This window comes from Aquarana catesbeiana, linkage group LG05, assembly GCF_042186555.1.
Source record: "Aquarana catesbeiana isolate 2022-GZ linkage group LG05, ASM4218655v1, whole genome shotgun sequence".
Lineage (NCBI taxonomy): Eukaryota > Metazoa > Chordata > Amphibia > Anura > Ranidae > Aquarana > Aquarana catesbeiana.
The window spans coordinates 356,169,282-356,195,555 of NC_133328.1; the positions used below are offsets into that span (position 1 = coordinate 356,169,282).

Here is a 26,274-nt window from a genome sequence, read left to right on the forward strand (position 1 = left end):
CCCGGCTCTCTCAGGTGAGAGGAGACAGATCGTGTGTTCCTACTAAGTAGGAACACCGATCTGTCTCCTCCCCTAGTCAGTCCCATCCCCCTTACAGTTACAACACACCCGGAGAACACAGTTAACCCCTTGATCGCCCCCTAGTGTTAACCCTTCCCCTGCCAGTGACATTTATACTGTAATCAAAGGCTATTTTTAGCTCTGATCGCCGTATAAATGTCAAGTGTCTGATCTGTCCGCCGCAGTGTTGCAATCCTGGTAAAAATCTCAGTTTGCCGACATTAATAGTAAAAAAAATAAATAATAAAAATTACATAAATCTATCCCCTATTTTATAGGCGCTATAACTTTTGCGCAAACCAATTAATATACGCCTATTGCGATTTTTTTTTACCAAAAATATGTAGTAGAATACATATCGGCCTAAACTGAGGAAAAAAAAATATTTATTTCTTTTAAATTGGGATATTTATTATAGCAAAAAACTACAAAATATAGTGTTTTTTGCAAAATTGCCATAAAATACCACCAAAAGAAAGCTCTATTTGTGGGGAAAAAAGGACACAAATTTTGTTTGGGTATAGCGTTGAACGACCGCGCAACTGTCAGTTAAAGCGACGCAGTGCCGTATCGCAAAAAATGGCCTGGTCAGGAAGGGGGCAAATCCTTCCGGGGCTGAAGTGGTTAATTACATTTTCATACAATCTTTTTATATTATATAAAAATAAATAATATAAAATAAAATAAAATTGTTATGTGATTGTCATTATTTGATATCCAGTGCCTTAAAAGTTCAAGTGCTTTAGTAATTTGTGATTATAACTAATAATAGGGTGTGTCGCCTTTTTTACCACCTGTGTTTTTAATTTATAGGCTAGAATAATGCCATCAATCTGCTGCAGGCAGGAAGAAGCATTTCCTCAATTTCCTCTCCCAATCAACCATAATTGAAAAGATTGTAGATGGCTGCCATGCCCTCCTATTCCTTAATCTATCTATTGTATCTGTTATAAATGTTTCCCAGCACCCTGGAAAATAATGGCCAGCAACATCTTTGTTCAACTGTTCACTATTTAACTATTTTTCACACTGTGCATCTATCTGACACTCACAAGTCACAAACTTTGTAGTAAGTCACAAGAAGCGAGACTGCAACAGGGGCTGATCTGTGTCAGACATTTTTGAACACAGCTAAGAACTGCGCAGGCAACAAACAGGGTTGTGTCATCTCAGAGCCAGCATTTCAGTCCAGGATGTTGGTGATGATGATAGAACAAAGGCTCTGTCCTTCTGAAGGTAAATGAAAGAGAAATCCTTGTCTTTTTTTTAGCGGACCCGGAGGTAGGTAGAGGTCTGTTTACACCCACCTATCATTAGGGAAAAATGGACCTTCTCATCAGATCCACCTAAAAAAAAAAACTGACAGGTTGGACGGACCTGACCGGAATGCTCATCTGGAAGGGGTCCTACAGTGGCACATCTCTTAGCATGCATGCACTTAACACGCACTTTAAAGCAGAGTTCTGACTATTTTTTTTTTAAGTCAGCAGCTACAAATACTGCAGTTGTTGACTTTTAAAATATGGACACTTACCTGTCCAGGGTGCCCGCAATGTCGGCACCCGAAGCCAATCTGTCCCTCGGCTCTCGGGTGGAGGCACCGCTATCTTCGGTAAGGGAATTAGGAAGTGAAGCTTTGCGGCTTCACAACCTTGTTCCCTACCGTGCATGCGCGAGTCACGCTGCGTGATTCCACTGGTCCCTGCTGTCTTCTGGGACCTGTGTGTCTCCCAGAAGACAGCGGGGGGGGGGGGACAACAGAGGAGGCATGGCATAGATATCTGCGGATACTATGGCTATCTATGCCTGGAAGTGGGAGAAAATACCTAGATTATACAGGTATCTGTTCCCCCCTCCTCCCTGAAAGGTGCCAAATGTGACACCGGAGGGGGGAAGATTCTGAAAAGCGGAAGTTCCATTTTTGGGTGGAACTCCGCTTTAAGGATTCATAACTGAATTAAGTGGTATTTTTATACCTTTCTGAAGTTAAAATTTATTTAACATTAGCTACAAATGTTGCATGCCCTATGCATATAAATATACTGTATGCAGAGACATCTGTGAGATAATAACTCTGACTTGGCAACAAAAGCAAGGTAATGTAAATAACATACATAAGTAAACATTATATAGTTAAAAAAATATATATATATATACTAAGGAGGCAATCTGCTGCTTATTCACTATCTCACTATGTAAACAGCCTAAATACTACTGCCAATGTATAATTACAGGCAAATATAAAAACAGCATTTAGGTCAGATAATATATGTATATTTATGTATATATAGAGAGAGAAAGAGAGAGAGAGAGGGGAGAGAGGGGGAGAGAGGGGGAGAGAGGGGGAGAGAGAGGGGGGAGGGGAGAGAGAAAGGAGAGAGTGGGGAGGAGGGGGAGGGGGAGAGAGAGAGAGAGGGGGAGAGAGAGAGAGGGGGGGGGAGAGGGAGAGAGAGGGGGGGAGAGAGAGAGAGAGGGGGGAAGAGAGAGGGGGGAGAGAGAGAGGGAGAGAGAGGGGTGAGGAGAAAGAGAGAGGGGGAGAGAGAGGGGTGAGGAGAGAGAGAGGAGAGAGAGATGAGAGAGGGGGAATGGGGAGAGAGGGGGAGATAGAGAGGAGAGAGGGGAGGAGGGGGAGAGAGAGGAGAGAGGGGGTGAGGAGAGAGAGAGGGGAGAGAGGGGAGAGAGATGAGAAAGGGAGAGGGGGAGAGAGAGAGGGGGTGTGGAGAGAGAGAGATGAGAGAGAGGGGAGAGAAAGGGGGGAGGGGAGAGAGAGGGAAGGAGGGGGGGAGAGGAGGAGAGAGGGGGTGAGGAGAGAGAGAGGGGGGAGAGAGCGGGGCAAAGGGGTATAGAGGGGGGAGAAAGAAGAGAGAGAGAGGAGAGAGAGGGGTGAGGGGAGAGAGGGAGAGGAGAGAGAGAGAGAGAGAGTAGGGAGAGGGGGAGAGAGAGAGAGGAGAGAGAGAGGAAGAAAGGGGGGAAAGGGGGTGAGAGGGGAGAGAGAGGGGGAGAGAGGGCAGAGAGAGGGGGAGAGAGAGGAGAGAGAGAGGAGAGGGGTGAGGATAGAGAGCAGAGAGAGAGGGGGAGAGAGGGGAGAAAGAGAGAGAGGGAGAGGGGAGAGGGGATGAGGAGAGAGAGAGTGAGAGAGAGGAGAGGAGAGGAGGGAGAGAGAGAAGAGAGATAGAGGAGAGAGAGGGGAGAGAGGAGAGGGAGGGGAGAGAGAGAGATGAGGGAGAGGGGGGGGAGAGGTCGAGAGAGGGGGGAGAAGGGGAGAGAAAGGGGGAAAGAGAGAGGAGAGGGAGAGAGAGAGGAGAGAGGGGGAGAGAGAGGAAGAGAGGAGGGGGGAGAGAGGGTGAGGAGAGAGAGAGGAGAGAGAGAGAGGACCGAGAGGAGAGAAGGGAGGGGGAGAGAGAGGGGAGAGGGGGTGAGGAGAGAGAGAGACGAGAGATAGAGAGAGGAGAGAGAGAGAGTAGAGAGGGGGGAGGGGAGAGAGTGGAGAGGAGGAGGAGAGAGAGAGAGGGGAGAGAGAGGGGAGGAGGAGGGAGAGAAGGGGGAGAGAGAGGGGGAGGGGAGAGAGGGGGGAGAGAGGCGAGAGCGAGGGGGGAGAGAGAGAGAGGGAAGAGAGGGGGGAGAGGGGGGGAGAAAGGAGGAGAGAGAGAGGGGGAGAGAGAGGGTGAGGCTAGAGAGAGAGGATAGAGAGGGGGAAGGCGGTATAGAGGGAGAGAGAGAGGAAAGAGAGGGGGAGAGAGAGAAGAGAGAGGAGGAGAGAGAGAGGAGATAGAGCGATAGAGGAGAGAGAGGGGGTGAGGAGAGAGAGCAGAGAGAGAGAGGAGAGAGGGGATGAGAGGGGATGAGGAAAGAGAGAGAGAGGGAGGAGAGGGGAGGGAGGGGAAAAGAGAGAGAGGAGAGGAGAGGAGAGAGAAGAAAACATGTTTAGGAGGTGTAAGGGAGAATGGCAGCTAAAAGGATCCACAGCTGTGTATTTAAAGTGACACTGAGAAATATCTTTACTCTCCAATTATAATTCATACACACCTACCACCTAATGGCCCTGTAATTTATTTTTTAGGACATTGTTTCTTAACCCATTCATGTGTACACATGCCAAGGACACAATGTTTTGCTTCATGGCAGGAATTATACCTAATGTCGTGTTTAGTAAGAATTATACCCCCTGATGCGTCTACACAAGTGAATGGGGGCGCATTGCAACCGCCCCGCAACTGCGTGTAATGCATGTACTCCAGCATTTAGAGGGTTAGAACAGGCAGTGAGGTGGAGGTACGTCGCCTCCCCAATGCCTGTCAAATGCTCTCTGAAGAGAATACAAATCACACTTCAGAGAGCAAGGCTAGTATAAATGAGGCCTACTGTTTATTTCTGCCTCCTTTTATGATCCTCTGTGAGCTCCTGAACCTCCTTACTGCCGTCATATTGTATGTATCTGATGCTACTACCATGTAATACAGCACACACAGCATCCCAATCACTTAGTAATGGTAGTAGTTTAGGCCAGCTTGACCCAAACAATCTATTTAAAGTGACAGAAAATCTGGAATTCTGCTTTTTTTTTTTCTTTTTCTTTTTTTTGCTATATGTGTTTCAATATGAGGGGAATCTCTTATGGGGCGTACACACGGTCGGACTTTTCAGCTACAAAAGTCCGACAGCCTGTCCGACAGACTTTCAACGGACTTTCGACGGACTTGCGGCGGACTTTCTAACGAACAGACTTGCCTACACACGATCACACAAAAGTCCGTCGAATTCTTACGTGATGACGTACACCGGACTAAAATAAGGAAGTTGATAGCCAGTAGCCAATAGCTGCCCTAGCGTGGGTTTTTGTCCGTCAGACTAGCATACAGACGAGCGGATTTTTCGACCGGACTCGAGTCCGTCGGAAAGATTTGAAGCATGTTTCAAATCTAAAGTCCGTCGGATTTGAGGCTGAAAAAGTCCGTTGAAAGTCCGGAGAAGCCCACACACGATCGGATTACCAGCCAGCTTTAGTCCGTCAGCGTCCGTTGGACTTTTGTAGACGAAAAGTCCGACCGTGTGTACGCGGCATTAGTTGTTACAGGAACAAATATCCTCACTGGAATATTTTTTCCTCTATTCCTGTTCTGGCAGAAACTTAAAATAGTGGATTTCCCCTCACATTCATTGGCATCGGCATTGCCGATCAGGACAGTTGGGGGCTGTTCACACCAGAATGAGTTGTGGGAAACCCACGTTCCGTGCGCGTTTTCCAGACATCCCAACCTGGAAAAACACATTTCAGGGAGGTGGCTTAAACCATGCTACATATTGGGCGTGGCTTAAATAGGGCGTGGTTTGATAGATAGATAGTGCAGAATGTTGTAATGTTAAATAGGGAATATACAGTGCAGAGTGTATGGCAGTGGGTAGTATGTGCATGTGAGGAGTGTGAAGTGTACAGCAGTGAGTAGTATGTGCAGGGTGGTGTCACTCGGGCAGTGGACGGTGTCAGTAGTTCTTTATTGTTATTATTATTTTCTCACAATAGTTTTTTTTAAATCATTTTACAATTTACTTTTTATTTTTTGTTTTTCACAATGATTGGGGGGGGGGGGGGGTAGTGGACAGTGTCAGTAGAGCAGTGTGTCAGTAGTTTTACGTTTTGATTATTTTCTCTATTTTTTACAATTTTGTTTATTATTTTCTTTAAATCATTTTTTAAATATTTTTTTTCACAGTGCTCCTAGGGAAGGGGTGGAGGGTATGTGGCGGTGATGGTGTCAGTAGGGCAGTGGATGGTTAGTAGTTTTTATTTTTACATTTGTTTTTTTACAATTTCATTTTTTATTTATTTTTGTTCACAATGCTTTTTGGGGCAGGGGGTGGTGTCAGTAGTTTTTTATTTTATATATATTTTTTATAATTACATTTTTTATAATTTTTGTTTACAATTTCATTTTTTTAAAATATTTTTTGCATTTTTTTTTTTTTTATCAGCCTTGTTTGGGGGGCTTTGGTGAGATATCAGGGGTCTAAACAGAACCCTGACATCTCCCCTTTAAGACAGAGAAAGAGGCCATTGAGGACATTGATTTCTCAGTCCCTTTTTCAGCATTAGGGATGAGCCCGATGTTCGACTCGAACATCGGGTGTTCGTCTGTTCACCGAACAATGAACAATATGCGGTTTTCGCTGCAAATTTGAAAGCTGCTGGAACACCATTAAAGTCTATGGGACATTAACATGAAAAATCAAAAGTGCTCATTTTAAAGGCTTATATGCAAGTTATTGTTATAAAAAGTGTTTGGGGACTTGGGTCCTGCCCAAGGGGACATGTATCAATTTTTTTTTTTTAAAACGGCTGTTTTTTCATGAGCTCAAATCACACTGCACTGATTCAGATGTGATTTGCACAGGAATCGGCCATTAAAGATAGTAAATTCCCCCACGGGGAAACAGACAACAATAAAAATATGACAGTGGTAATTCTGTGGTCAAATCTAATACAAAGTTTTGCCTTTAGTTACTTGGTAATACAAGCAGGTACTCAGAGTTTATATTCTGCTATGGTTCGCAATGCATAGACCTTTCAATGGCAAATATTTCATGCAGAGGTGAGATCAGCTACATGCAGCAGCAGAAATCACTCCCAGCCCCTGCCACCATCCCTGGTTGGCTCGTCACCAATCTACTTCCATAAGGGAAGGAAAAAAATAGGCTCATTGACAGCTGTCCAGAAATTTAAGAAAAAGGTCCGGCCTTGCTAATTGTCCAGAAATGTATCGACTGCCCATAAAAAAGGGTCAATTAATATAATCCGAAGTCTATGAAAAAATGTAAATGTAAATGGACAATGTAATGTCCATAAAAATGATTGATTTTTGTTCCTGCGTTATAACATAAGCCAACCGCAGTGTTCATAACACCTTCTTACTCTAATGCAAGCTTGAAAATGTGTATTTTAGTGGTCTTCCAAATACTCTCTGTATGGTATGCTTCATTCAAGGCCCATTGCCCAACACATAGACAAGGCAAAACACCTTGTTCAATATCATGTCAGTTCACATCGGCACTCCATGCTTTTTTTTCGTTTCAGTGCAGCATGGTGCAATGCAATCTTCAATGGTACTGTGCTGCTGCCAGTAAAAAAATAATTATTTGACATTTTAATAAAGGTCTAAAATAAAAAACAGTTATGCCCCGTACACACGGTCGGACTTTGTTCGGACATTCCGACAACAAAATCCTAGGATTTTTTCTGACGGATGTTGGCTCAAACTTGTCTTGCATACACACGGTCACACAAAGTTGTCGGAAAATCCGATCGTTTTAAACGCGGTGACGTAAAACATGTACGTCGGGACTATAAACGGGGCAGTGGCCAATAGCTTTCACCTCTTTATTTATTCTGAGCATGCGTGGCACTTTGTCCGTCGGATTTGTGTACACACGATCGGAATTTCCGACAACGGATTTTGTTGTCGGAAAATTTTATCTCCTGCTCTCCAACTCTGTGTGTTGGAAAATCTGATGGAAAATGTCCGATGGAGCCCACACACGGTCGGAATTTCCGACAACACGCTCCGATCGGACATTTTCCATCGGAAAATCCGACCGTGTGTACGGGGCATTAGAGTCTGATGTGCTGTTTACAGCACATTGGCATCACTGCCTTCACATTGCCCACCAGTGGGCACTAGATAGTACATGCTGTTGCAGTGGACAAGCCCTCAATGATTTGATGCCTGTATGGCCAAAAATATTGCTCCTGCCATCCCTAAAGTGAAAGCGCTTTATAACCCCAAAACATTTATGCTGTATATTGTAGCTTACTAATTCTTAAAGTAGTTTTGAATTCTGGAGATATTTCACCTTAATGCATTCTCTGCATTTGGGTCAAAAACTTCCCACTACCATGGTCCCACCCAGCCCCATCCCCAAATACTTACCTAGCTTAATGTAACCGCTCCAGCACTGTCTCAGCTGCAGCACTGCTCCCTTCACTTCCTGCTTACACATCAGAAACCAAGGGCAGCAGGAGCTATAAGCTGTTAGTCCAACTCTTGAGAGGAGGGAGCGAGGACTTGGCTCTCTGTGTGTCTATAGATGCACCCAGCTCACACACACGAGTGCCTTCTTAGCTCCAGGCATGCTATGGAAGCACCTAGAGGAGAAAGAAGGAGATAGCACAGGCAGACTGCCCGAGGAGGAGGAGGCATGTGGCATGTTTGTGCAGAATCATTGTACAGTGCAAGTAAGCATAAAATCTTTTTTTTTTTTTTTTTTTTAAACCAAATGTAGTGGCTGCATTCGTTCATTTTTTTATTTATTTATTTTTCCTTTATTTTCACCTGGTGATCTGGCCAGTAACACACTTTGGGGTTGATTTACTAAAACTGGAGCACTCAGAATCTGGTGCAGCTGCCTATGGTAGCCAATCAGCTTCTAACTTCAGCTTGTTCAGTTAAAGGCTAAGTTCACCTTTTTTTATTTTTTATTTTTTCTAAGATCCAGCTCCCCTATGTACCAATATACCATTGATGTACTTCTTTTGCAAAAATAAAACAGATTTTAATTTTTTCTACACACACACACATACTTCACTGTCTTTATGGATGTTTCAAGACACTGCTCTTTTACTTTTGCCTTACCTCCTGGACAGACTTTAGGTCATGACACAGGAAGGAGTTGACCAGCTGATCTCATTAGCACACACCCTGCATCATCCACCCTCAGCTAGTCGACTTCTTCCTGTGTCATGACCTAAAGTCTATCCAGGAGGTAAGGCAGAAGTAATCGAGCAGTGTTTTGAAACATCCATAAAGTCAATGAGGTAAGTGTGTGTAGAATAAATAAAAAGCTATTTTATTTTTGCATTGAAGTACATTAATGCTATTATGGTACATAGAGGAGCTGGAATTTAGAAAAAAATAAAAAAGGTGAACTTAGCCTTTAAAGCCTAACTCCACTTTTGTTGAGAAAAAAACATTCCCCTCTGGGTGATCAAGGTACATTGCAAGGATTATAAGAAACTTTGTTGCAGATTCCTACCTTTTGTTATTCTGAAGAAATCCCTGTGTGTTTGTCTGTGCCTCTGTACTAAGTGGGTCTAATGGGAGCGGTTTCATAATTAACTGTCAGGTGTGGAGCTACTGGGCACTAATGAGGAAATCTGCTGGCCCTGCATCCCTTTAGATGGGTTCCTATTGAAAGTATCTCTCAAAAAATGACATTTTTGTTGCACGGGATGCCTGAAATTTGATTTGTATATTAGGCAGACTTCTGGATAAATTGTTGAGCCAATCACACAAGCAGGAAATGATGTTTCTGGGGAGTGGTCAGTACACACTCTGTGTACAGAACAGCTCCCGGTAGCCACATTGCAATGTATTCTCAGAAAATTACATTGACTGCAGATTGAAAAGGAAAGGTAATTTTGAATAACATTCAAATATAATATGATTAGTGTGACAATTATATGCGTGATATTATTTTTCCTTTATTTGCTATTTTTTTTCCCCACGAAAGTGGAGTTACCCTCTAAGCTTTGACAAAAATACCCAGAAGCTGATTGGTGACCATGCACCGCTGCACCTGATTTTGCACTCTCCAGTTTTAGTAAATCAACCCCTTTCTGTCATAGGGTGTCTCCACTCTACTGGAAGAGCAATGGAGACACCATTGAACAGAAGCATTATCAGTCAGGATAGATTATAGCATTAGACTAGGAAGTTTAAATGGGCTTGAGTAATAAATTGAAGCTAAGCTCCATCTAAATCTTTATAAGCAGTTGCAGCAGCAGTTTTTTTTTTCTTTTTAAGATAAACGTTTTTACTAAATGAATAAAAGCTGATCATTGTAAGCATTGTTGTCAGTCTTAAGTGGTTTGTCTCATCTATCTAATGGCCACTTTTGCTGGATAAGCTTGTTAAAAGATGTTGAAAATAAAGGACTTGTCAGATCACCAGGTGAAAAAAGAAAGTCTAAACAAGAAAACGAATGCAGTTACCACATCTAAGAATCAGTAAACTGCAATATAATACATTTTTATTTTGGGGTTTGATGCCACTTTAAGTACACAACATCACAAAATGTTACTTATCCTGCTGAAAATAAGACAGTATGAATACTATAAAAGGGTTAAAGTAATGTGTCTGTAAATTCTTTAATTTGTTGCTAACCTTTTAAATGGCTGTCTGTAGACCAAATATATATTTTCAGTTAGTAACTTGGATAGGCGGTTATGGTTGAGGTACAAGAATGAGCTAGGTGTTATTAGAGGCTGGTGCTTCTTTCATGTACCTTTACTGTTATTCCAAGGGGAGAACCATAGGTTAAAATGTTAGCCTCATTGTTCTCATCCTTCCTGTCATTATGGCTTTGCTCTGTTCTCAGGTCTCTATTGTTCTTACTGTGCTACTGTTGATTGCTATATGGCAAACGTTTATCTTATATTTATTGATGGCTGCATATTATGTGCAGTTTTGATTATCACAGGTTCATTCTCTGATGTGCTGTTCTGTATGCTCGATGGAGCTTAAAATGAACCTATACATTTTATAGACTATGTAAAGCAATATGTTCACTAATAGCAAACCATGTAAACACATCTGTCCAAAACCAGAGCGCCTACATAGCGCTGTGTAATTTTTTACCTTTCAGAAATGCAAAACATAGGATTTTCTGGGGTATAAGGAAATATAGCAGGGTGGTGGGCGAGCACAAGGAAGACCTGCTATAATCTGAACCTTTAATTTTACCTATTATAAGCAAAGTACAGGTTCACGGAAACAGTTCTATGCAGTATATTATAGCCTGCAATTGGAAGCACTCTCTAAATAAGCCTGCATTTTGTTAAAGGCTGGAGAAAGAAAAAGCTGAGCCTACTAATTGCATTCCTAATTTAACTTCAAAAGTGAAACATAATATATAGTGTATACTCGGAGAAAAGGATCAACAGCAGTTTTGTAGCATGGTTTGGTGTTGCAGAAAATCTAGGATTTTCAACAAGGCACACATCCAGGGCCGCTGATAAGGCAGTACAGTTGGCCCTTCTGTACAGGGACCTGACAAGCAGGAGGAGGGTGATCAGAGCGGTGGGGACAATCCCTGGAGCCAGTCCCGCTGTGGCTCAACCCCCCCAAACTGTGTTTACTGTGCTTAAGTTTGTGAATGAACAGGGAGTCTCTGTACAGAGCACTCACTGTTCTTCCTGTTTTTTCACCTTCCACTGCAACTGAGGCTGCAGCGAAAGGGATTGAGGAACCTGTGTCGTCAATCAATTTCTCTGTCTCAAAAGTGAGGCTTTTGATATTTATGTTAGATAACCGTAATGCCTGGTGCACTCTAATAACCCGCTTGGTTGAACGAAAAAAAACCTGACTGCTCCGGTCAGAGTACTAACGTACTAACGATCAGCAAACTCCCCCGCTGAGCTGTTGTGTTCTGTCAGGCGGACATCCCCTCCACCAGAACACCTCGTTCAACGCTCTCAGCCATTGGCTGAGCCTGCTGATTGGGAGCCGGTCAGCTGCTGGTTTTCTAGCATACTCGTCTGACAAGGCCGGCCAAATGGCTGACTTCTCTCAGACAAGCTGGCATACACACAACTTTCGGCCCGTGTGTAATAGGCATAACTCTAACTACCAGAAGTGGCCCTTGGATGACTAACCTGGCTTTAGCCTATGTAGGTTATTGAACTCTACGTTATAATTAGCTAGAGAATCCGAGACCAGAAGGGGCAGAGTAAACTATATAATATATATATAATATATTTAACTCTGTTAAATATATATATTTAACTCTGTTAGAACAGATGTGGGGAGATTTACTAAATATAGTATAGTAACCAATCAGTTTCTAAATTCAGCTTGTTCAATTAAGCTTTGACAGTAAAACCTAGAAGCTGATTGGTTACTATGCAGAGCTGCAAAAGATTCTGAGTGCACCGGTTTTAGTAAGTCTCCCCCCCCCCCCAGTGTTGAAATCTAGTTTACCAGTGATAAAGAGATTTGCCAGCATAGCACAGATAGGGTAAATTATAGTAAATTTTAATTCTCCAAATCCCCTCTGCATAGCAAAACCACATCATTGTGGAATTTTTGGAACATAGCAAGTAAATTGTAATCAACAATGCTTTATTTTTCTTTGTTACTGTATGTGAATGCTATGTATATGAGAACATGTAGCACAGTAGGTGTTAGCTTAGTTTGGCTACACTTTAACAGGTTTTTGCACTTATTCAACACATTTAAAGCTGAACTCCAGGCAGAAAACTTTCACTTAAATAAATATACTCATCATTGGTCAAAAAGGATATAAATGCATCTTGTGTGTTCCAAGTGCCTTTGCAAACCTAATTATTGCCTTATTAAAGTAGCAGTGACATCATCACATGGCTTGTGCAAAGCGAAGAGCTGTAAGAGGGGCACAGTAGGCCACACCCACTACAGGCTGCCTGCAAAAACCTCAGCAGGGTGTCACGGCTGGAGTCAGGCTTTGAGGCCAGTGGCTATAGCAGTGGAGCAGCACTCACCAACAAGCGGGACAGATATACACGCAGGCCATCCTGGCTGATGACACAGGTTCACCTGATGTCTGGGGTCTGAGTACCAAACGGTATTCACCAGAGCTCCTGATGGTGGAAATTATTATTATTATACAGGATTTAAGTAGCCCCAACAGTTGCAGCGCTTTACAACGTTAGGGAAAACAGTACCGTTACAATTCCATTCAATACAAGAGGAATCAAAGTGCCCTGCTCATTAGAGCTTACAATCTAAAAGGGAGGGTCAGGCCATGCAAAAGGTAATAACTGTGGGGGATGAGCTGATAAAGAAAAGGAAACTACAGTTGTTAGGTGGAGGCAGGATAGGCCTCTCTGAAGAGAAAAGTTTTCAGGGACCGCCTACAAATGGATAGAGTTGGAGATAGTTGGACAGATTGGGGTAGAGAATTCCAAACAATGGCAGAGGCACTGGAGAAGTCCTGGAGGTGAGCATGGGAGGAGTTGACAAGGGAGCTAGAGAGTAGGAGGTCTTGGGAGGAGCGAATAGAACGGTATGGTTGGTATTTTGAAACTAGGTTAGTGGTGTAGCTGGGGGGCAAGTTTTGGATGGCTTTGTAAGTTGTTGTTAGTATTTTGAACTTAAAGTGGTTGTATACCTGCACATGTTAAAAAAAAAATAAGAAAAAAAAACCCTGCAAGACAAAGGCATAATGAGCTAGTATGCACCGCATACTAGCTCATTATGAAATACTTACCTTAGAACGAGGTCCCCGTATCGCATCCCAGTCCACGAAGAGGGAGCTGACATTTTGCCCTTGGCGTTTCTTCCGGGTTCGCGGCTCCGGCACAGTGAGTGGGCTAACCGGTGATAACATCACTCCCGCGCATGCACGTGAGAGTCTTCTTCCCGGCAAGGTCCTGAAGTCAGCGGCTGCATGCAAAGTGAATATCTCCTAAATCGTACAGGTTTAGTAGATATTAAATTTACCTACAGGTAAGCCTTATTATAGGCTTACCTGTAAGTAAAAATTTTAAAAAAGGGTATACAATGGCTTTAATTATTGGGTGGGTGGCAGCCAATGGAAGGATTGACAGAGAGGGTAGCAGACACTGAGCATTTTGTAAGGTGGATGAGTCTGACAGCAGCATTTATGATGGACTGAATAGGGTATAACCTATGTAAAGGTAATCCAATGAGGAGGGAGTTGCAATAGTCAAGAGATAACCAGAGAGTGAATTATGAGCTTTGTGGTTTAATTGGTTAGGAAGGGGCTTTTCTGCAGGTTAGTACCAGATTGTGTTCCTCAGGATTGCCCCACCAGGAGGTGAGCAAATCGGGGTCCAGTAGCACATATTGCAGGTAGGGATCAAGCAGAAGCATAGTCGAGGAACAAGTCAAGGGTTGGTAACAAATAGTTGCAGGTTGGGATTAAGCAGAAGTGTAGTCGAGGAACAGGCCATAGGTCGGTAACGAATGGTAATGAAGATACGGATGGCAGCAGGAGAGACAAAAGTGAGATATTGGTTGAAGAGAGCACCATAAACTTGCAAACAGGAAGTGCAGATACATGGCTTAAATCAGTTAATGGAAGGAGCAAAGAGTTCAAGGTTCAAGACAAACAAGATTCAAGGTAGGATCATTCAAGGATTTGTCTAGGGAACTGTCCAACCTTCCAGGTGGCTCAGCATGCAGAGTCATAGCCAGACACATCCCGGGTTCAAATCCAGACCCTGAGACAGGGGGTGGAGACAAGACCAGTCACCCTGCACAAGAAGAGAGAGTGGCAGTGACTGCTTTTATTAAAGGAAGTTCCTGCACACAGGCAAAGTTTCACATTGTATTACTGCACAGATCTGGAAGAAATACACTATGCACACCAAGATTCAAGTAATAATGGAAAGCCCAGCTTTGAAGCCGCAAGGAATCACATTTGGCTCACCTTAGTAAACATGCAAGGGACCCAAAGGCCAGCAAAAAAACAACAAGGGTGAGCACAGCACTGGATCCCTGGACACGTAAGTGTCCTTTTAATAAGTGTCAGCAGCTATAGTATTTGCAAATGCTGACTGTTATTTTTTTGCTTTCTAGGGTGAAGATCCTCTTTAAAGACTAAATATTCAGATTCTCTTGACTTCCTTCAAATACCATTTCTTACTATTATATGACCGGGTCATTTCTGCCAGTAATGATAAACGATGAAATGCACAATTTTTTTGATAACAAGTGCCAAACAAATTAATGATTCTATACGTTAAGGAATGATAAGGGCTGATAATTCTAGCATAAGAAGTTGGTAAAGAAACAGGGTTTCTACATCTTAGATAAAAAGTAATAAACTTAAGATAAGGGCTGCCTAAGTATGAAATGAGTGGGTGTAATTTTTTTAAAAAAATTATAAAACATATGTACAGTAAGGAATGCCAGCAATTTTTATTTTTTTTACATCTTTTTAGGAATAGAAAAATCCTCACATCTTGTCAGTAGAAATCCAGACATAGGTTAAAAGATTCTAAACCTAAGGGCTTTTAGTATGGTATCTCAAAACTAAGACATGAACATGACCAAGTAATTCTGTCTAACAGTGTTAGGCACAGATAACAGAAATGATTTAAAAATGATAAATTATTGAACCCCTGCTACCCAAAATACCTTTTCATAGTATATTAGTAATTCCAGGTACATGTGCAAATGAAAAATAAACAATATAAAATCACTTTGGGCCCATTCACTCCACAATCTCTGTGTTCTCTTTGCTTTAAAGGGTAACTCCACTTTTGTGGGGAAAAAATGATCAAATAAAGAAAAACTAATATAGTGTATACAATTGCGACACAGGTCATATTGTAATTGAGTATTTTTAAAAATGACCTTTCCTTTTCAATCTGCAGCTTTGTATTTTTCTAAAAATGTAATGCAATATGGCTACCTGGAGGTGTTCTGTACACATAGTGTGTACAGAACTCCCCCCCCCCCCAGAAACATAATTTCCTGCTTGTGTGATTGGCTCACTGATTTTCCTGGAAGTCTGCATTAAGATACAAGTCAGATTTCAGGCATCCCCTGCAACAAAATTGTCATTTTTGGTGAGATACTTTCACTAGGAAATCACAGCTAAAGGGATGCAGGCCCAGCAGCTTTCCTCATTAGAGCCCTGCACAGCAGATTGATAATTCTGAAACCACTCCCATCAGACTCACTTTACCACATGGGCACAGACAAACACACAGGGATGTCTTCAGAATAACGGCTCACGCACACTGCAGCTCAAAAAAAAAAAAAAAGCTGCTTTTACAGGCATTTGAGCTTTTATGTCATTACTTGCTTTTTTGTGCTCTTGTGCATATTTTTTTGAGCTTATTTGAGCTCCTTTGCGCTTCTTTGAGCATGAGCGTTTTTTTTCACAAACCTTCCCCTGCACTAATTTTTCCTATTTTTTTTTTTGTGTGTTTGTGTGTGTGTCAAGCTTTGAGCTTTTTCAAGCTTTCTCACACTTTTTCACACTTTTTCAAGTGTTTTTGTGCACTTTTCTGCTCGAAAGCTCCTCTCCAAAACGCGAATTTGGTGGGGGTTTTTTCTGCCTGTAAGAGCATATGACTGTAAACTCCTGAAAACGCCATAGTGTGTATGAACACATTAGCCAACATTAGGAGGAGTTTCCAGGCAGAAACAATGAGAGCTCAAAAAGGCTCAAAAGACTGCAGGAGCAGCTTCTTTGAGCTTCTTTGAAATGCAGTGTGCATGAGCCCTAACAAAAGGTAGGAATCTGCAACAAAGTTTATTAAAATCCTTTTAATGTACATAGATCACCCAGAGGGGAATGTTTTTTTCTCAACAAAAGTGGAGTTACGCTTTAATGCAAGCACATTTACATGCATTGGCATGTGTTTTTTAAATGGTTTGCAACACATTGTGTTGTGCTTTTTTATGTGTTGCAATGCATTTTTACAAGCTCGTTTGAATACACTACTTTTTACTGTATGTGCATTTGGAATGCATTTAAAAATCCCTTAAACAAAATCTCTTGAAATTAAACAATTGCTTTAGGCTGGCCACAATAAAAGGCCACTCTAAAATGTGCAGTTTTATCGCACAGCACAATGCCACTGATGTCGCAAGTTCTGAGGGAGCATGCAATTGGCATGCTGACTGCAGGAATGTCCACCAGAGCTGTTGCCCTTGAATTGAATGTTCATTTCTCTACCATAAGCTGTCTCCAAAGGCATTTCAGAGAATTTGGCAGAACATCCAACCGGCCTCACAACCACAGACCAGGTGTAACCATACCAGCCCAGGATGTCCACATCTAGCATCTTCACCTCCAAGATCGTCTGAGACCAGCCATCCGGACAGCTGCTGCACTAATCGGTTTGCATAACCAAAGAATTTCTGCAAAAACTGTCAGAAACCATCTCAGGGAAGCTCATCTGCATGCTTGTTGTCCTAATCGGGGTCTCGACCTGACTGCAGTTCATCATTGTAACCGACTTGAGTGGGCAAATGCTCACATTCAATGGCGTCTGGCACTTTGCAGAGGTGTTCTCACCTCACGGATGAATCCCAGTTTTCACTGTACAGGGCAGATGGCAGACAGCGTGTATGGCATCATGTGGGTGAGCGGTTTGCTGATGTCAACGTTGTGGATCGAGTGGCCCATGGTGGTGGTGGGGTTATGGTATGGGCAGGCGTATGCTATGGACAACGAACACAGGTGCGTTTTATTGATGGTATTTTGAATGCACAGAGACACCGTGACGAGATCCTGAGGCCCATTGTTGTGCCATTAATCCATGACTATCACCTCATGTTGCAGCATGATAATGCACGGCCCCATGTTGCAAGGATCTGTACACAATTCCTGGAAGTTGAAAACATCCTAGTTCTTGCATGGCCAGCATACTCACCGGACATATCACCCATTGAGCATGTTTGGGATGCTCTGGATCGACAGCCTGTTCCAGTTCCTGACAATATCCAGAAGCTTCACACAGCCATTGAAGAGGAATGGACCAACATTCCACAGGCCACAATCAACAACCTGATCAACTCTATGCGAAGGAGATGTGCTGCACTGTGTGAGGCAAATGGTGGTCACACCAGATACTGACTGGTTTTCGGACCCCCCCCGACCCCCCAATACAGTAAAACTGCACATTTTAGAGTGGCCTTTTCTTGTGGCCAGCCTAAGGCACACCTGTGTAATAATCATGCTGTCTAATCAGCATCTTAATATGCCACACCTGTGAGGTGGATGGATTATCTCGGCAAAGGAGAAGTGCTCATTAACACAGACTTAGACAGATTTGTGAACAATATTTGAGAGATATAGGCCTTTTGTGTACATAGAAAAAGTCATAGAACTTTGAGTTCAGCTCATGATAAATAGGGGCAAACACAAAAGTGTTGCATTTATAATTTTGCTCAGTATATATATATATATATATGCATATATTACAAAGGGGTTACGGCACAGTAGGCATAGACATATAGCCAGTAAGATAGTAAATTCAGGCATCCCTGCTCTTTTAAATTACCGACCTGCACCATGCATAGATGAAAATATGAGGGTTTAAGTATAAATAGCTTGATATATACAACACATGAGATACTAAAAAGGTGTTACCACTTATTAACCCTTTCGTATAGCAAGCTTTATAGGGCGTACACACGGTCGGACTTTGTTCGGACATTCCGACAACAAAATCCTAGGATTTTTTCCGACGGATGTTGGCTCAAACTTGTCTTGCATACACACGGTCACACAAAGTTGTCGGAAAATCCGATCGTTCTAAACGCGGTGACGTAAAACACGTACGCCGGGACTATAAACGGGGCAATGGCCAATAGCTTTCATCTCTTTATTTATTCTGAGCATGCGTGGCACTTTGTCCGTCGGATTTGTGTACACACGATCGGAATTTCCAACTTTGTGTGTCGGAAAATCCGATGGAAAATGTCCGATGGAGCCCACACACGGTCGGAATTTCCGACAACACGCTCCGATCGGACATTTTCCATCGGAAAATCCGACCGTGTGTACGAGCTATTAGTCTTTAAAATTGTGATTCTTAGTTACCATATATTGCAATGCATGTTCAAACTGGCCAACTGTGTCAAAGTGATTCCTCTCTGGCCAGTCCTACTCTATCTTACCAACTCTTATTTGCTAAAATAGCTACTCTTGAAAATATAGTTTTTTTATTCTTCTTGTTAACTATTTATCTCATGGTATTTGCAGTACTATTCTATATATATAATAATATTTCCATCTTTTTGAATTGTACCTACCACACTTTTCATTGATATAAAACCAAGATCATTTAAGAAAACATTTTTTTAGATGCCTATACTTAGTATGGCTGGCATGTGTCATCAACACTCCAGGCAACTCCAGGCAAACCCCTAAATACACAGATGAAGTCACCACTTGCATGCAATGTGTGATTAAACAGTGAAGGAGAAGCAGGAGGAAAATTAAGTGATTATTCTACTCTTTCTGCCTGTTAGCATATTCCTTGCCAGCATATGAACTCTGCAATATGATTGACTGGACCTGAGTGCTTTACCTCCCTCTCCTGGTCTGAGCTCCGCATTACAGGGTATTAGAAGAAGAGGCTATTACCAAGATAAATGTACTTGAAGCAGTTTCTTTTTAAAGCATACTTCTCAATTTTGGAAAAAAACACATGCATTACTCCAGGTATCTGCCTGGAGTTTACGTGGAATCTGCTGACAGTTGCATTGTTCCATTGAATACAACAGTCAGAAATGGCGTGGTTAGCTGGATTGGTCATGCATAATAAAGATACAGTAAAACCTTGGTTTGAGAGTAACTTGGTTTGTGAGCGTTTTGCAAGACAAACAAAATGTTTTAATAAATTTTGCCTTGATATACAAGCGATGTCTTGATATAAGAGTGGCGTCATGTCACAGCTGAGTATAAAAAAAGAAGAGAGGAGCCTCTAAGTGTAGCAATATGGTTACATTTAATGACGGTAGAACATATAGCAACTTATTGCTACACTTAGAGGTGCCTCTCTTCTCTTTTATACCCTGTAAAAAAATGCTTTGATATACAAGTGCTTTGGATTACAAGCATGTTTCTGGAACGAATTATGCTCGCAAAGCAAGGTTTTACTGTATAAGATTGTAGTAATAAGCTGTAGTGGGTTTAGGCAACCAGTCAGAAATGATCTTTCACTGCCAACAGTTTGATGCTTTACAAAACGAAGGTAGACAGTTACAATACAAGGGGAATCATCATTAAAGAGCTTACAATCTAAAAGATTGCACTAACCTCCTGTTAACATGCATACATTTTGATATATTTAATGCCATTTTCTTAGGAAAAAAAATATATTTTTTTGTTTGTAATATACAGTAGATATAGTATGTGTTTTTGGTAGACGCTGGAGAGTTAAACTCCCTGACAGCTTCATATATCTCTCAGTGAATCTGTTGATGAGATTCCTTTGAGTTCCTGGGTCTGAACACCTGCTGTGTCTGTTAGGAGAAGTTGCCAATGTCTTAGCTAGAGTTTTCATCTATTTTATATTTTGCCGGCTGTACCAGAGGAGCTGCTGAAACTTACAAAGGTATGCAAGAACACCCAAAACGCCCTGGTGAACGAGAACAAAGTTAGACATTTACTGACATGTAATAATTCAGGGGTACTCAGTAAACCAGGGTTTACCTGTAACTAAGATACCACATTTGTGTTTATTGACCCTTGAAAACTCCAGCTAGCTGACCAACTCCATAAATTTAGTAATTTGAGCAGCTCATGATTTGAAAGCAGAAAGTTGCTGAAATCAGCAATTCCAGGCAAGAAATAGAAGTACGTGCCATTTAGGTGTCGGCCCCCTGAAAAATGTGTTTGTGCCACTCCTTTTACTATATCACACTGAATGACAGAACCATTTTAGAGAACAGACAGTTTTTTCTTTCCTGGTTTACATCAGCTCTGTTACCATAAAGTACGTTTCTGTCACAGAAACATATTTAACTTTTAAAAATGACACTTATATGCCTGTATTAGATACGAACAGCACCTAACGGAGTTTCAGCCTGAGGTATTGTTAGGAACCCCTTAGCAAGCTTTATACTAAAAAAAAATCAATACTTCATTGCAAAATAAGTATAAAGAATACCCAAGGAGGAAAGCTGGTTCTCATAATAAGAGCCTTTCTGTAACTTTATTATCACTTAGACAAGCTGTAAATACATATCTAGAAGTAGGTGGCTTTGACTTCAGTAAATGTTTATGAATCCCCTGGAACCCAGTGCTTATCCACGCTGTTACGTTTTTTTGCTCCAAGGATGCATTTTCCCATTACTAAATTGTTATTTCTTTTATTGCAGGTGTCATCAAAACAGCATTGTCCAAAATGGACCGAGAAAACAAAGAGCAGTATCAAGTGGTGATCCAGGCCAAAGACATGGGGGGACAAATGGGAGGCTTGTTTGGGACGACGACTGTAAATATCACCTTGTCAGATGTCAATGACAACCCTCCGCATTTCCCCCAGAGTAAGTACCGTTCATTGCTTATTTTCTTGTGAACTGTTTCAGATTACATCAAAATAAAATCTAAAGGCAAGGGAAAGCGTTTTTTCCCCTTTCCGAACCTACAGGGATGAAAAACCGCATTAAACGTTGCTTTGTAGAGCATTTTGATTTATTTTTCTGGCAGATTTTCCAGCCTTCCAGCTTTACTGGGATATTTCCAATTCCGTATATACTTTATATCAATATAATGGATATGTCTTTGTTTGGTGTTGCGCAGAGTCTGTTCATGAGCTCCTAACACTTATTCCTAGGAGAAACTATTTCTGATTCCCTTAACCATGAAATGTAATCATGTCTGAAATGAATATATCTTTACGCATTTTCTTAGCCATGCATTTCAAATCTCCAAAGCCTTAACTTGTTTTATGCTTGGAGTTCATCACAGTGCAGCATCTGTCTTTAACTCCCACTGTTGTTTGTCAGACAGCGGTACTATAAACAAAACTTAGGAAAGAAAAAAGCCGGACATGACCGGTGTAATTGCATTATGGAATAAAAATGGAGTCAATATTTCAAATGTCCTCTGCACAGCCCTAGGCTGTCCATTACCTCCGTAGTGTTTACTAAAACGCATAAAAGAACATTTTTCAGCGTAACCCAATCAGACGTTTGGGATTATCAGCAAGGAAATATTTGCTATCCAGAAATAGGCCATGCCGTTGCACTTGCTGTACATTGTCTTTTCATGTACTGTAATAACTGTTACAGAATGGTTTACAGATTTTTTTCTCCTGATAAGAGTGTATCACTTCAAAGTCTATTTCTTTTTTATGATGCCAGAAGTTTATTTTTTGGGGCAAAGCATGTACAGATTGCATTATTCATTCTATAGTAACTGGTCGTCAGTAATTTGTCATTGTGGCTGCTGCATATAAATGATGCAAGGAAAAATCTGATTGGTTGCTACAAACAGCTGCACTACTTTACTGCATGAACATGTTCTTCTGTTCACGTGTTTAAAATACCGTATTTATCGGCGTATAACATGTACTTTTTTCCCTTGAAAATGGGGGGAAATCGTGGGTGCGTGTTATATGCCGACAGAGTACCTCGGAGGGGAAGGACGGGGATGGGTGCCGCCAGAATTCACCGAGCCGTCATCTCCTCTCCACTCGGCTCTCCACTCTGCTCTAACTTTGCTCTCATGTCACACACACAGTCCCACCTCCGCCACCGGCATTGAACCAGTGTTCTGTCTATCACAGGAGCTGGTCCAATGCCGATGGCGGAGGAGGGACTGTGTATGTGACTGCTGACTGAGAGCCAAGTAAACAGGAGATGATGGCTCAGTGATTTCCTGCGAGAGATGAGAGATAGTGAGTTGCATTTATGGGGGAGATGGGCACAGATCAGGATGCAGATGGGCACAGATCAGGCTGCAGATGGGCGCAGATCAGGCTGCAGATGGGCGCAGATCAGGCTGCAGATGGGCGCAGATCAGGCCTGCAGATGGGCACAGATTAGGCTGCATTGAGGCTACAGATGGGCACTAATCAGGCTGCATTGATGCTCACTAACCATTATTTTGCTTCAAAGTCGTTTATTTGAAAAAAAAGTTTTTTCCCTGAAACTTCCCTCCTAAATTTGTGTGCGTGTTATACACCTGTGAGTGTTATACACCGATAAATACGGAATATCAAAAGCCAAACCGCTTTTTTTTTTTTTACTTTTTGAACAGGGAAACGTAAAATAATCAGCTTTGTCCTTTTTGAAGGGAAGCGCTGATTGGGAGCCGGTCGGCTACTGGTTTTCCAGCCATTCGGAAAGGCTTCTGTCGGACAGGCTGCCATACACATGGGCTGAATGTTGACCGGTCTTTATTGAGCCAGCTGATGCCGCCCTACATTCGGCCTGTGTGTACTAGGCTTTAGACCTCATGCACACTGGGCTCTTCTAAATGTTTTTTTTTCTTGGTAGCAAAAAATCAACATTAAAATTATGTCTAAAATTGTGTTTTCCCATAGTGTTTAGGTATGTTTAGATGTATTCAAATGCATCAAGCATTGATTTCATTTGCCAGAATATTAATTGATCTTGGCCACTGAAATTAATGAAAGCTCAAGTGCTAAACGCACCCGACGTTTAGGTGCATCAGGTGTTTTTCTGCCCCAACGCTCCTCTCCTGAATGCAACTTTGATGCATTCAGATTTCTGCCCCTAAATTTTCCCACCTCTAAACGCCTATAAATACTTATGTGCGCATGGCCACATAGGCTAACATTGGAAAAATGTTGCTCTATTTCTGTTTTGGTGACAACTCAAAATTTTGGATTTTCCCTGACTATTAACCCTGGTGATAATAGTTACATGGAGAAATATAGAGGTGACTCCCCCAAACAGTATTGCAGGAAACAACAATTGCAAAAAAAAAAGACAGGGTTTCTAAGCAATCCGTATCCAAAAAAAAAAATAGGTTGGGCTTTAGATACACTTTAATTTTAAAGTGGTTGTAAACCCTTTACAACCACTTTAACCTACAGGTAAGCCTAGATTAAGGCTTACCTGTAGGTGCTTGAAATATCTCCCAGACTTGCACGGTCTAGAAGATATTTGCAAATCACCATAGGGTGATTTCTTCTGCGCATGCGCCGGAGTTAGAGAGGGCATGCTGTGCCGTTTCTAGCTCAGGTCATGCCATTAAACGCGGCTCCCACGCGCATGCCCGGGAGTGACGTCACGTGACTCCAGACAGTCACAGAGCCGGAGTTCGCGGCCCCGGAAGGAAGAGGGGTGAAGAATGGATGCTCGCTACTAGCGAGGAAGACGGGGACATCGTGGGCTTCTCCTGCAGGTAAGTGTCACATAATGGGCTACTATGTGATGCATAGTAGCCCATTATGATTTACCTTTGCAGGGAAACAAAGAGGAAGTAACACCCATCAGGGTTTACTTTCTCTTTAATGGGATTCTAAATCTACAGTTGTGCCTTTGTATAAAACCCTGTATGTGTTATTTGTTCCCTCAGCTAGTAGTGAAAAGACACAACTGAAGTACTGTTTTAACCATTAAAAGTAGCAGAATAGATTTTTGGGGGTTTATGGTAGATAGATGCAGCAAATCCCTCTTTACACTGCTTGGCTTTCCACTGTACCCAGCATTGTTTATTTGATTTTCCTTCAGGCACCCGTGTTCCAGTGTGCAAGCACTCCAATTAGATGAATGACCATAGAGATGAATGGCCACACTGGAAAAAAAAAAACAGATAGACCCTCTAACCATTCTATATTCTATCCAAAACAAATACACTTTAAATACACTTTAAATAAAACCTTAATTTTTACTAACGTGATAAAGTCAAGCTCCCTAAACAAGTAACGTATATGTCAATCTTATTTTATTGTTCTGGTGCTGCAACCCTGAGCTAACTTCCCTTGTGCTAGCAGGATGAAGTACCTTGAGCAGTATGCATGATGATTGAGAACAGTGGGGTTGATTTACTAAAACTAGAGAGTGCAAAATCTGGTGCAGCTGTGTATGGTAGCCAATCATCTTCTAACTTCTGTGTGTTCAATTAGGCTTTGACAAAAAAAACCTGGAAGCTGATTGGTTTCTATGCACAACTACACAACATTTTGCAATCTCCAGTTTTATTAAATCAACCCCAGTGATTGCGACTTTGTAGAGGGTAATGTTGGACCATTGGAGATCTGGACAGCTGCGCTTTGTGCAAGAGCAGTAGTTCAGATCTCCACTGTTCTGTTTACATAGGGATGTTTTTGATGGCCATACACAGCTCAAATTTTTGTCTATTCCTGCTCATTCAGTTGAAAATTGTGCTGTGGGTAGCCCTGGCAGCATAACCTTGCTTGACAACCGTTGATTGTTAAGTTGAAAGAACCAGGAGGAAAATTGTCAACCAAACAGTGACTGCATTCAGATACAGTCTTAGACTATATGCAAACAAGAAGATCTGGACAGCCGCACTCCAGGAAGTAATAATCCAAGTTTCTTTATTTTAAAATCAGGAACACATCAGATACAGGACATCATAGACAGAGTGTACAGAACATAGGCTAACGCGTTTCACACTTGTCCAAGTGCTTACTCGTAAGCACTTGGACAAGTGTGAAACGCGTTAGCCTATGACCTGTACACTCTGTCTATGATGTCCTGTATCTGATGTGTTCCTGAATTTAAAATAAAGAAACTTGGATTATTACTTCCTGGAGTGCGGCTGTCCAGATCTTCTCGTTTGCATATAGTCTCTACTAGCATGAGCCAGCACCTGGAACCTCTCATCTCTGGAGAGCAAGATCAGCTTTACACCTGGTGAGACCTAAACTAGTGCGGGGATAACTTTTGTATTGCAGATACAGTCTTAGTTTGGGTATTAATACAGTCACAGATGTTGTGGGTGGCTGAATACAACAGCCAGCACTGGAGATTCTACCATCCATGTTGTTTAACGTGGATTGAGGAATTAAATGATTTCTCTATTTTTTAAATGATTTCTCTAATTTAGAGAGAAATCTAGCTAACCTTAGCATAGGCTGCAGTGCTGGCACATAAAAAAGACTGATACATACTTTATATTTAGGCAGTTTGACTTCTTCACACTAATAAAAGATAAAGGTTCAGCTAGGCTTTAAGATAAAGCTAGACGCACACTAGTAGATTTTCAAAATAACTTTCTTATGAATTTCAAACAAAATGCTTTGTACATCTGATGGCTGGATGAATGTTATTCAAAAGTACTTTAAAGGGTTACTAAACCCTCGTGGTATAAAAAAAAACAAAAACAAACATATCATACTTACCTCCACTGTGCAGTTCGTTTTACACAGAGTGGCCATGATCCTCCTCTTCTGAGTTCCCTCAACGGCGCTAGTATTTCCTCCCCACATCGGAAAACCACCTAAGAGAAGCGTTCTCCTTAGGGGTGCCTGTGCGGGCTCGCTCCTGAGTCCAGCTTTTGTGTCCATAGACACAGAAAGCCGGACTCGGCCCCGCCCCCCCACGCCCACGTCATTGAATTTGAATGACAGCAGCGGGAGCCGATGGCTGCACTGCTATCAATCTATCCAGTCAGGACATGAGACACCAGCTAGAGCTGGTGTGCTTGTTAACGGCCGGAGAAAGACAGGGTTCAGGTAAGTATAAGGGGGGCACTGGGGGGCTGGTACATGACAGGAGGTTTTTCACCTTAATGCATAGAATGCATTAGGGT

General features: G+C 42.1%; 1 protein-coding gene across 3 annotated transcripts in view; it reads left to right on the forward strand.

Annotated features, from left to right (window-relative positions):
- LOC141144830 (cadherin-6-like) overlaps positions 1-26,274 on the forward strand; it is a 599,167-nt gene that overhangs the window by 389,059 nt on the left and 183,834 nt on the right. For all 3 annotated transcript variants that reach the window (XM_073630891.1, XM_073630890.1, XM_073630889.1), the window contains one exon: positions 20,901-21,068. In XM_073630891.1, the coding sequence (XP_073486992.1) occupies positions 20,901-21,068 (168 nt within the window). The remainder of the gene's footprint in view (positions 1-20,900; positions 21,069-26,274) is intronic.